At 43.4% G+C, this 12,839-nt stretch overlaps 1 protein-coding gene across 2 annotated transcripts in view; it reads right to left on the bottom strand.

Moving 5' to 3' along the window:
- The window catches only part of Cc2d2a (coiled-coil and C2 domain containing 2A), an 80,085-nt gene that overhangs the window by 7,747 nt on the left and 59,499 nt on the right, over positions 1–12,839 (bottom strand). For both annotated transcript variants that reach the window (XM_038312974.1, XM_038312966.1), the window contains 8 exons: positions 11,827–11,994; positions 10,311–10,416; positions 9,608–9,717; positions 8,984–9,080; positions 7,671–7,769; positions 6,092–6,268; positions 2,919–3,122; positions 578–667 (listed from right to left, as the gene is read on the bottom strand). In XM_038312974.1, coding sequence (XP_038168902.1) covers positions 578–667; positions 2,919–3,122; positions 6,092–6,268; positions 7,671–7,769; positions 8,984–9,080; positions 9,608–9,717; positions 10,311–10,416; positions 11,827–11,994 — 1,051 coding nt within the window. The remainder of the gene's footprint in view (positions 1–577; positions 668–2,918; positions 3,123–6,091; positions 6,269–7,670; positions 7,770–8,983; positions 9,081–9,607; positions 9,718–10,310; positions 10,417–11,826; positions 11,995–12,839) is intronic.

Below are 12,839 nucleotides of genomic sequence, written 5' to 3' on the forward strand. Positions count from 1 at the left end.
CTCATCACATTAGCATTCTCATGCAAAATTTAATGTCTTAGTTGAGATCAGTGCCTTAAAGTATCAGACATTTTTGTTTAATGCTGATGATTCTTTAATGGACATCATGTTTTCTCTAGATTGATGCTGATGGCATGAATATCCAGAACCAATATGTTCACAGTGGGTAGAAACAGTAGATTTCCATGGTTCCACTCCACTGTGTATCAGCTAGTTCACTAGGGCTAAACATTTTCTAAGTGCATTGCATGAACTCCCTGATTTATCCCAGAACAGCTTTGGGAGGGTCCTACTCTCTTTTTTGTTCTGGTGGGTGTTGCTGAGGATCTAACTGATGTCCTTGCATCTGCTAGGCAAGCGTTTACCACTGAGTTATATCCCCAGCCTATATTTTCTTTAACTTTTGCAGTTTGATAAAACTGAATCAGGAATAAAGATATTTCAGAATTTAGCTCAAAACTGCTAACAGATGGTCGAGTAGGTTTTTATGATGACTGATGGGTGGTGCAATCTAAGGCTCTGCAAGGCCTTTGGCTGATGTTCAGTTAAGGCAGGAAAGCGGCGAGGAAGGACTCACATCAGATGTGCTCCATAGGTCACAGATACCAGCAAACGAAACCGTATCCGGCAAGAAAGGGATCAAGGACACGTATCGCGCTACCAGTTCCTGAGCAAAGAAAATTAACTTCCAGTAAAATTGAAATCTGCATCCCCACTTAAACTCCAAATAGATGTTTCATGCATGTGTGCAGGATGAAATCAATGTTCACAAAGTGTTCACTAAATGCATTGATATCTTAATCTTCTCCTAAAGCTATGAAGAAGGTTATCTCACAGAGAAACTGGCACTAGTGTGCCTTTGAAATGTCCTTTTATCTCCCTCACTTCTTTTTTCATTTGTAGTTCCTTATTTTTTGGCATCATCTTGTGCTGTACTTTTCTTAGCCTAGTCCTGAAAGCAGTCATTTATTCCTCTAAGGAGCACTAGCTCATTTTAGGAGGGAATAGAATATGGAGTCAATTCTGGTCATTGTAGTATAATTCACAATTTATCTCTAAGGAGGCCAATTACTTTTATGTTTATTGACTTCCCATGATTATACTTCTATGAATTTTCTTTTAAGAATTTGGGCATTTGGAGGCCAATGAGTTCTCTCAGCAGGTAAACACACTTGCTGTTTGAGCTTAAGAACCCGAGTTTGATTTCTGGAACCCATGTGTGGCTGTCTGAATGAGGATGGCTCTCTTAGGGTCATACTTGAACACTTGATCCTTGGATAGAAAGGGTTAGAGGTGTGACCTTGTCGGAGGTTGGCGTTGAGATTTCAAAATGTCATCCACTCCCACCTCTCCCTCTCTCTCTCTCTCTCTCTCTCTCTCTCCTCCCTCTCTCTCTCCCTCTCTCTCCTCTCTCTCTCTCTCTCTCTCTCTCTCTCTCTCTCTCTCTCTCTCTCTCTCTCTCTCTCTCTCCCTCTCTCTCCCCTCCCTCTCCCTCTCCCTCTCCCTCCCCTTCCCAGTTGTGGATCAACATGTGAGCTCTCAGCTGGTCCTCCACCTTCACTCTGCCAGCATGGACTCTAGCCCTCTGAAACAGTAAACCCCAGACTCTTTCTCTGATAAGTTGTCCTGGTCATGTTTTATCGCAGCAATAGAAAAGTAAGACAGAAGTTGGTATTAGGGTTTGGGCTATTGCTATCGTGATATATATGTGGAAGACTTTGGAACTTTGGACTAGAAAAGCAGTTGAACACTGTAAGCAGAGCTTGGAAGAAAGACTACGGTAGTGCTGCGAGCTGTGTGAACTGTGAAGTCCTCACTCAGGAGGTTTAGAAGAAAATATTAGTAACTGGGCCAGATACCTTTTTTCTTTCTGTTTCTCCATGCCTTAACTGCTTTCTTCCTCATTAAAACCCAGTTCTAGTCATCTTGAGTTACCAGATAACCTGAGATCAAATGCTATTTCAGGTATCTCTGTAGTGTAATCAATTTCTTCTCTGTTTTCTCTCAGTTCTGTATTATTCATAACTTAAAAATATTGGAACTATTTCATCTATTCTAAATAGTCTTCCCTGGGAGAAGTTTATGCACATTTACAATACTGGGAAGAACAGAAGTCGCTATTATGGGCACTGAGGATGCAGTTCAGTGGCAGAGCACTTGTCTAGCATGCCTGAGGCCTGAGATAATCTCTGCCAACAATGCACAATGTCCTACCTGGCTTCCTATGGAAACTATTGTAAATAGTAAATTCTGTATCTACTATAGTCATATATATGCACATTTATATATGACTATATTAAAACTTAGAAATATTACTAGCCTTACTATCCATATCCTCAGAATAGTTACAGGTTATAGTATTCACTTAAAATTGGCTTAACATACGGCTTTTATACAATTTTCTGGTGGGTATGGAGTTGCGAAGCCAGTGAATGGTACATGCATATTTAATATCTCAGTGTGAGTTCATGGTAGGATAGGCTGAATATTGAAAATACATATTGTTCAAACAGCAGCTATTTGAATTTAGTGTGGCTTAGAGCATTAAGCAGAATACTGAGTATTTGGTATAGCAGAGATTGCATGCCTAACACTTGCTGAGAATATATGATTAAAATGTTTATGTAAGACTTCAAAAGTTTCATATGTTAATCTTTCAGCATATACTATAAAGCCAAGGGCATAGTAAGCAATCATTTATGGAAAGGATGAAAAAAGGGTTATCATCACCTCTTCTGGTACTTGGAGATTTCTCTAAAGACAAACATCCTGTGGCCATAGACAGTTTGAGTCATCACTTCCATCGCTAATGACCTTTGTGTACTTAACATCTTAAGTATCATGAAATACAGTAACCTGGCAATGCATTGAATTGAAAATGTTTTTTTAATGTCACCGATTGGCCGTGCCACACTCACTGCAGTTGCCTGTGGGTTGTCGGGGTAGACACCGAGGAGCTCCTGAGGAGGGTTTAAGGGCTTGAGAAAGCGCGTGATGAACACTGTCTTCCCGCTCATGTCGATTACTGTCGTAAGGCACTGGCGCTGTGGGAACCGTGAGGCACATTCGGCTTGAAACTTCTCTGCTGCTTGAAGTAATTTCTCATCTTCCTGGCTATCAAACTGCAGAAAGACATACTTCATCGAGTGTATATGATCACAGGAGACATAAAGGCTCTGAACTGGATATGTGGTTTGGAAAGTATCATTAAGTGATTCCTTATAAAGTCATTTTTCTTGGTTTCTCTGAAGCTTCATTTAATTGTATTGATAATTTAAGAATTAGAAGGAGCATTAAGTACTTAATTTAGATTCAATAAGACAGAAAGAAAGTGTTGAATTGGCAAGCCATATGAAAGCTATTAGATTAATAAAAATAACTATACAGATTAATGATGTAATACTAATGTGATGGATGAGCCACAAACAGTGGAGTTTTATGTGTGTTCTGATTTAGTCTTTTAAAGGGGAAGAGAGCTCAGAATCCCACATCTCAAATGTGAACTGTGCCACAGATCCTAGTCCAGGGTAGAACTGTCAAGTCAGAAACTGTTGTCATTTTAGAAAAATGGAAAATTATGGAATAATGATGATATGAAAAAACTATTGAATTCATTCCTATTCCTTTAAATTTATTTATTAAATTTGTCATTTCCTCATTCATGTAGCCATTTGAAAAATATTTCTCAAAAGTCTAAAAGATCTCAGACATTCTGGATTAGGAAAATCTCAAGAAATTTCTAGTCTAGAGAGGAACATGCATAAGCAGCCAAACAGTTAAAGAACTGAGCAGATTCTACAGGGTGCTACGGGGAGACCCGAGAGGATGTAGGAGAAACAACTACAGGCATGGTCTAGAACAGGAGACCCCGGGTCAGCTGTTGGCCTTTCAGGTTGACAAGTGTGGCAGAACATGTCTCAGCTACTCGGACTCAAATGCCCTGCTATGCATCTTGAAGGCAGGACCTGGTATTTGACATTTTGCTTCCTATGCTTGGCACCTAATTACCAAGTTATTAATGTGCATCTAGGACACCAGCACTTCAGGAGAAGTGTGCTGTTCAAGTCTGAGAAGTGCCACAGAAGACCAAATGTTACAAGAATTTAAGTTGTTTATTCTGAAGCAAATTTGGATGGAACTAACAGATTCGGGTTTATTCAATTTTACACAATTTAGAAGATTCTGAAAGGGTTTAGTTCTTTGACCCGTCTGTTAATGAGACATTTCCAGAAAACAGGATGAGTTCATCCTGCCTTTGAGCAATAACTGTTAGAAACAGTATCTGCACTGTCTCTCTAAGAATCAGTCATGGGAGGTGAAGCTGAGCTACTAACATGCAGGAAACATTTAAAGTCAGTGACTTGCTGACAAAATATAATGGCAAATGGGCCAAAAGGCCTCCTTTTGTCTTTTTATATACTGGTGATTGCACCCAGGGCCTCATACATGCTACGCTCATGGCTGTTCATTCTTTGTGGCACTGCAGGCATCTACAGTTCATTGCTAAGGGATCACACAGACACTGGGACCCACCGCCTATTCCCTGGAGGCAGTGGACAAAGGCAGCTAGTGAAAGCATAGCTGTTGACCTATGGATTATAAAACAAGACACTCGGTACCTTCTTAAGCTTGTCACTCATCTACCATAGGCAACAAAGAAGAAATGACAGAAAAACAGTATTAACAACCCGTGATATAGACTTTTTAACCTAAACATTGTAAAGTTATGGATGTTAAAGTAACTGGTTGAGGGTTGCTACTGACTTACAAACCTTTCGTTCTAGTAAATACTTTCTAAAAAAAAATCATTTGAAGTAGGATGGGGGTGGAGAAACAGTTCTAATCTGCCATCCTAATTGTGGAAAACCATTTCCAGGCTGTGGTTCTGGTATTTCATGCTAAGAGCTTCTCTTTCTTGAACATCTTGTGTGGGAACCACAGGTGAGGCTTTCTACCACTGCATTTGTAGGTTGTCAGGAGCCTGTTAACCAGTTTGTCTGCCATGTCAGAGGTCAGTGGAAAATGCATACAGCCACAGAGGAGCAGTGAAATGTCACCAAAGGTAGCAGTAGGATCCCAGGTTAACTTTGAAGTCACAATCCTGCCCTCAATCTTAGAACATTTATTTATGGGCATGCTTGTTTTTCTCCCGAGCTTGTGCCTAGAGATAGACATTCAGAATATTTCCTTTTCTGAAAACAATCTGACAGGAATGTATTCTGTTTTCTTGAGAACCTTAGCTTTAGGAATGACGTTTAGGATCTGAGATTGCTATTTCAGGATATTTGTGCTTCCATTAATGCTTCCTTTCCTGAGCAGGCTTTGCTGATGGGATACAAACCTAGAATTTTTTTTCTGCAAAACCCAGAAGTCGGCTGTTTTCCATCCCCATTTCAGACTTGAAGACAATTGGAAACCAAGGAATGCATACAATAAATTATATAGCACAATAATTTGAAAGCTAAGTTTATACATGCATGTAAACATGGTAGATTTTGTTGTTTTGAGGAGAGTTCTCACTTACATACCAGGCTGGCCCCTGGAGATCCACTTGCTCCTGCCTCTACTTCTCTGGGTTTAAAGGTGTATACTGCCATACCTGCTACATGATAGACTGTTTGGTGCAGCTATTTAAGATGCACACATTTTTTTTTTCATAAAGTACATTGTGGTCACTGAAGGTCATCTGACTATGACTGTGTGAACTGAATTCATAGTACAGCTGGGGACCTGAGATCAAAGATATAAATCTCTCCTTAGTGTTCTTGCCAGTAAACGTCAAATAGTAATCTGATTTTCCAACTGACATACTTCATTTTATTCATGTGGAAAAGATGGTTCTAAAAGTACAACATATTTGTCTTGCTTTCCTAAAAGTTTACGTTGATGATTGCCTTAACTCGTTTCTAGGTTGTGAATGCACATGTCTGTTCCATTGTCACCCTAGGTGCTAGCTGAAGGCATAGTGGATGAATATTAAAGCAGGAGAACTTCTGTTTATACAGTTCAGTCAAAGTTTATACACACTGAGCCTAGCAAGCATTTCTTAGACTTCAGCATCCACTGTGGTTTTCCAGATTTACCCCATTACCTTTTCTCGCATTGGTTCTCCAGGAACCAGTTGAGGCTCAGTGGTAATAAACAGGGTGATGTAAGAGCCTTCACTCAAGCTCCGGGCGGAATCAAAGGCTCGTTCCATAATAATGTTTCGCTCCTTACTATAGCCCAGAAGAACTGGAGGAATGTCTATTTTAAATGTGCCATCAATCTGCGGGGAAAAATGACTTGGTAAGCACTGTGGCGATTTTGTAACAGAAGTTCCAGAGGAATTGCTGTTTCTTATAATCGAATGCATCAGATAAACATCAAGCTTGGTCCAGATTAGCATCCCTAAGTTCTCAACAGGAAGGGCTCTATGCTTCCCTGACTTCTTTTGCTTGCTAGAGCGTGCACTGGTTGTGAACACTTCCTGGGTTCAGATCTTGTCTTAAACTCCCAGTCTTTGAGCTGCCTCATTTGTAAGAAGGAGAGCATAACAGGACCTGATTTGTAGGGCTGTGGTGAGCAGGGAGTGTGCTAAGAGCTGTGAGGGACTAGGCAATGTCATTGGCTGGCAGCCTTCCCCTTTTCTGATTGCCCATCAGTCACAGGGGCTTAGTGAGTGCTTGAGTGGAACAGGTAGGTGCCGATCCAGGGGGTGCTGATAGTGAATGTGAACTCAGTACTGCAGAGCAGATGGAGATGGGCAAGGAACAGAGAGGCTGGAGAAAGGCATGGGAAGAAACGAGTGTTGAGGGTGACCTTGAGAACTGTGGTAGACCTAGTGCAGAAGAAAAACGGCTGGGGTCGGGACAGCACCCAGGGACAGGATGGAAGCAGAGGATGACGCAACAGGTGCCGATAGGCCAACCACAGTGAGTGCGTCTGGTCACTGCTTAGTGTGGAAGGACACAAGAAAACCACTTTCAAGACCTTGGCAGGGGGTGGTCCTTGTATGATGCTATGGCTAAATTCGTAGAGTTTTGGGGTCAAATCTCTTCCATTCTTAGATTGTAGACTCCTGAGCACTCTGCCCTGGGTAGCAATCACAGTAGCACACAGTTGCCTATTGCCATGGATTTAGTGCTGGGACAATTAAGAGATTCCAGAGTCTTCAACCACCTCAGTAGAGTCACAAAGTTATAAAGGAACTGCCAATCTCATGGGTCTATTAAGCTGAACCATTATGTCCTCAAAAGGGTGTCTTTGACAGGCATGCCTGCATTCATGATTTTTCCTATTGTAAATAGTGCACACTTTCATAAATATTGATTAATGCACTGGATAAAATGGGCCATCAACTGCCCTTGTTTTTAAGTTACTTTCAGGCACACATCCACTCATCTTTTGTCATTCTGACAAATTTCACTTTGTCCCATATTCTTTAGTTCTGTTTAAATGTTTTAAAGGTCTTAAATTCAAGTAGTCACACATTAGCTATTAACTCAGAAGAACAGGAGAATAAATATATCATGCAAGGGTAATGGAAGATCAGTGACTTGATGTAGGGATTTTTATTTTTCCAAACGCTGTACACATACATTTTTTTCCCCCACAGTTTTGAGTGTTTGCTAGGAAGAATGGATAGAGAGGTTTCCTAGTCGCATGTAATTTTGACTTCTGTTACTTACCCTTCCTTGGAGATAGATAGTACTAAATGGGATTTTCACACATCCTAACCAGTGTCTCTCGATACGGGTATGGATTCCACTTCCTCTTTCACGGTCATCCTAAAGGAAGCATGAGAAATAATAATTATTTGAGAACTTTAAGCATTTATGTCTGTGTCTCTCTCTGTCTCTGTCTCTGTCTCTCTGTCTCTGTCTGTCTGTCTCTCTGTGTGTATGCACGTGAACAGGTATGTGTAGCAGGCTTTCTTTGGGGCCACCAACCAGCTCCCAAATCATGACACAGAAACTTATTAGTTATGAATGCTTGGCCTTTATCTCATGCTTGTCCCACTGGCTCTTATAACTTAATTTTACCTGTTTCTCTTCATCTATATTGCCTTGGGGCTTTTTAATCTTTCTTTTATTCTGTATGCCCTACTCTGTGTCTGACTGGCTGGCGGCTGTGTGGCTGGCTAGCTCTGGCATCTCCCTTTCTTCCTCCCTTGTTTTCTCTCCTCCAAGCCTAGCTTCCTCCTCCTACTTCTCTGCCCTCCAGCCCCACCTATCTTTCTCCTGCCTATCTATTGGCTGTTCAGTGTTAGGCAGGCAAAGCAATACATATTTACATAATTAAACAAATGCAGCATAAACAAGTATAACACAGCTTTCTCTAGTTAAAGTAATATTCCACAACAGGTTTGTGTCGGTGTTCTTGACTATGCTATGCATATGGATACCAGAAATCAATGCCAGTGTGTTTTGCATACTTGCTTCTCCACCTTATTCTTTGAGTCTGGGTCACTCATTGATTGGGAGCTTCCCGTTTTGGCTAGACTAGTTAGACAGCAAGCTCCAGGGTTCCTCTACCCTCAAGCAGGTGCATACCATCCCACTCAGCTTTTACATGTGTACTAGGGCTCCAAACTTACAACCCGGTGCTTGCACAGTGGGCATTTTACCTACTGAACCTTTTCCTGAGGTTCCCATGTAATTAATTTGCTGGTAGGAAAGCAGCAAGATTTTAGCTAAAAGCATGTGGGTTGGGTTCCCATGTTTAAGTTTGCTACCCTAGGAAAGCCACTCCTTTGAACTTTAGTTTTCTCATCATCAGCTGTTGGTATAACTTGTGTCATGGAATTACTTTGGAATTGAATAAGGAAGCATATCTGAAGCAGCTAATGGAACCTGGAACAGGAAATGCTCCACGGCAAGTGGAATCGCCGTTCTTTCCTTGACTCCTTTCCCCACTTTCACCTGTGTTTGGAACGGAGCGCGGTAGAGGATATGAAGGTGAACGCAGGCTTCAGATGACTCCCGTAAGGCTGAACACCTACCTCTAGGATATCATAGAGCACTTCATCAAAAACGTTAATGTACACATCGTCCTTCACTGACTGTAAGCTGGCTGTGCTGTAGTCCCCGTCCGGGGCCCTGTGAGACAATGCATGAACAGAGACCATGAAAACAGGCAAAACAGATTCTACAAACACTCAGTGTCAGAGCACGGAAAATACCAAGTGGGAGCAGAGAGGTTTTTTTGTCCAAGATCTCTTTACAAGGACATAGAATACACATTTTCCTCTTTCCTTCTTTCTTTCTTTCTTTCTTTCTTTCTTTCTTTCTTTCTTTCTTTCTTTCTCTTTCTCTTTCTTCTTCTTTTTTTTTTTTTTTTTTTGGTTTTTGGTTTTCGGTTTTCAAGACAGGGTTTCTCTGTAGCTTTGGTGCCTGTCCTGGAACGAGCTCTTGTAGACCACACTGGCTTTGAACTCACAGAGATCCACCTGCCTCTGCCTCCCAAGTGCAGGTGTTAAAAGCATGAGCCACCGTCCTGCAACCTCACTCAAGAGCAGAGCCAGCTATGGGCACTGAGAGGCAGGGTCTGGCTTCATTCCCCCTCCCAGGAGGCTTTCTCTCTGCAGCCACTCCAGTTCCTTACGGAAGAGTGTTCCTGAATGTACCTGAATGGAAGCTCGAGTTCTTCGTTCCAGCTGGGATTTGGTCCTTCAGCTGTAGTTGTGTGGCAGATTGTTCTTTGAAAAGAGACTTCCACAAAAGGACGAACTAAGACCTGAAAGTCGAACAAATTTCAAGTGTGTAATGGTTAGTTATTTTGTTCTTGACGGTAGAGTTATGATTATCAGATACGTGACTATTTTCTATCTTAGGCAAAGGATAACATGCTTATTAAATAATATTTTTCAGAAGAAAATGAAATAGGATTAAAGGCATACACCATAATGCCTGCATATTTATTTTTAGTTTATGTGCATGGGTATTTTTCTGTACCACAGGTACGCCTGGTGCCCACAGAGGCCAACCAGAAGAGGGCATTCCATCCCTTGGAACTGGAGTTAAAGACAGCTGTGAATTTCCAGGAGGGGACTAGAACCTAGGACCTACATAGAGGCAGCCAAGTGCGCTTAACTACAGAGTTTGGCTCTCTAGCCCCTAATCTTGAGCTTCTGATCCTCTTGTTTCTACCTTCTCAGTGCAAAAACTATAAACCGTACCACACTCAGCTTATACCATGCATCTGACCTAGGGCCTTGGGAACGCTAGACAAGTGCTACACCAACTGAACTATAGCCAAGGCCCTTAAAGGCAAATCTTAAAGACATACAGGGTAGGGTTCACAGCAGAAAGCCAGCCTCGTTCTCTCACCTGGCCAAGGGGGTAGTCAGTGCTGTGTATGGGGCTGTGCGTGTTGGGGGCAGCAGTTTGCTTTTCACTGAAAGGCCTTGAAGATCTCGATGGCTGCTGGAACTTGCTGGGAGGGAAAGGCATGAAAGGGGTCAGCGACAAGAAGGTGTTGGCTGAGATGGTTTCTGTGATGGCACTGGCAATCTCAGAGTGGCCATTGTCTCTCAGAGTGTGTCCATCCTGGGGCACCAAGTTGTTCCCCAACTTCCCTTCCCAGGCCTGCATGTCTCCCTGAGAGCAGAGAAAGGACAGCTTTTCCCCTCCTCTACTCCCAAAGGTGCCTGAGTCCCTCTCTGCAGCAGAGTCCTGGCTCCATCTCATTATGGTTTTCTTTCACTGTATCAATAGATGTTCCGCAGCAGGATGAAGCATTAGTAAAGGAAAAGGGCGGGAGCCGAAGAGACGTCAGTGGACAAGGGCTCTTGCTTCAGCACCCATATAAAAAGCTGGGTGTGTCCGTACATACACTTGTAACACCAGCACTGTGGAAGGGGGAGACAGGAGGACCGCTGGGGGCCAGATAGCCCCCAGTTTTGCTCTCTATTCAGTGGGACCCTATCTCGGAAGACTAAGGTAGAGTGTGATAGAGCAGGACACCTGATGTCCTCCTCTGGCCTCTGCACACAAGCGTAAAGGTGCACGCACACATATACATGTGTTCAATACCAAGCATTCATCCGTGCACACAAAATAGGAAAAGAAAAATAGCGCAAAATAATGGGGTGAGAAGACAGAGGGGTAGAGAAAGGAAGAATCTAGACAGGAAAGAAGGTGCCACAAGCTGTCTCGGCACTCTGGAGTCTGATAGTGCTGGATGACCTGGCCAGGCCGTATACACCATCTTTGTTTTCCATCTGGTAATACAGAGGTAGGGGTAGTGGTAAGAGCTAAATGGAAAAATGGATGTGAATGCGCCGACCATGGTACTGTACACGGAGAAGGGACAAGTTCGACTTTCGTCCACTGTAGCAACAAGGGCACCCACACAAAGAATTTCAATTCTTTATCCTTCTAGGTCTGTAAGAAACTCAGACTGGACCCCATGGTAGTCATGTTCTCTCCATTTCCCCCAGTGCCCATTTCTTGGACTCTGCCTCTGTGCTGTAGGTGGCCAGACTGTGAATTCTCAGCATATGAGCCCAGTAAGCACCCAGATGGAAGTTGTCCCACCAACTTCCATCACATGAGAAAAATGAAGCAAATGCAGAGGGAGGCAAGCGGGAGAGACAAGGAGGACTCGGGAAAGCATCTGGACCCCCACAGTTTGTCATGTAGCTCAGCTGCGCCACTTGGCCTTGTGTTCTGCAGAATGCTCCCAACACCCCCATCTTTGAGCCTAGACTGACTCTATTACTTCCAAGCAATAGGGGCGGGGCTTCAGCAGAATGCTTGTGTCCCACTGCAATAAAACTGTAAAGGACCAGGTTGCCTTGGGTTCTGCACATCCCATTGTGAGGCTGTTCCCCGGGGCACTCACCTCACTGCGGGCTTCCTCACAGGAATGTCATAAGCCCGGATGATGCTCACCAGCAGTTTTATGTCTCCATCGGACAGGTTTTGGGCTGTCACCTTCTTCCGACCTTTCCTCCGTGGCCTCAGCGGTCGCTTTTGTTCTGCCAGCTTGAAAAGGCTGAGGCCCAAAATGCTAACGATTATAGAACAGGATTAGGACTCAGTAGAAAAGAAAGGTCTAGAAAGTTATTACTTGGCCTCTTATACTCTGCTTCAAGGTCTCTCAGAGACCCCTGGACACTCCTTTCTTTGAAGCAGGGTGGAAAGATTCTAAAAACTCTATGAAGCCAGGTGGGGCAGGAGGAGATTCCCACTGCAGTCTTTATTAATATTTTTTTAACTTCCCGTCAGGAGTGGAAGCAAACCAGGGCTGCCCACCCCCTCGCCCACCCCCATCTGCATCTCCTGCCTTGCTCTCTACCTTGTTCGCCAGCTCCTCAAGCATGCCTTGTGCTCTCCACCCTTCCTTTGCCAAGCTGGAGCTTTACCCCCCTCAGGCTAGCCTCGCCACCTTCTCCAGACAGCTAGCTCGTCTGCTGGAAGGGGCCCTGCCTCGGAGCCCGGGGAGCACCGTTAGCCAGATCCATTCACCTGACAGTGCATGTGGCCTTCTTGGGAAGTTTCTAGATAGTGCTTCTTGCTCTCTGAGACTATTCAGACTTGAATGTAAATCCTGGCTCTACTCTTTGCCTTGTGACAAATTATTTCACCTCAGTGAGTCTGTTTCCTCCTGTGTAAAATGAGGGTACTAGCATCTTAACGTGGTTAAGAGGGTTAGTGAGGAAGGTGCACAGCGCCTGGGCACTTGTCCCACACTTACTAGGTGACCTAAGATGAGGAAGTGTTGGGATGGCAGTGATCAGGATAGAGAGATTATGCTGGAGGTGAAGGAAGTAGAAACGTGCTGGGAAGAAATGACACGCCTTTGCCTTTCTCTGAGAGGCTATGCTATATGCACTGCCTGCAAACAGAGTTGTG

Source organism: Arvicola amphibius, chromosome 1 (genome assembly GCF_903992535.2).
Source record: "Arvicola amphibius chromosome 1, mArvAmp1.2, whole genome shotgun sequence".
Classification (NCBI taxonomy): domain Eukaryota; kingdom Metazoa; phylum Chordata; class Mammalia; order Rodentia; family Cricetidae; genus Arvicola; species Arvicola amphibius.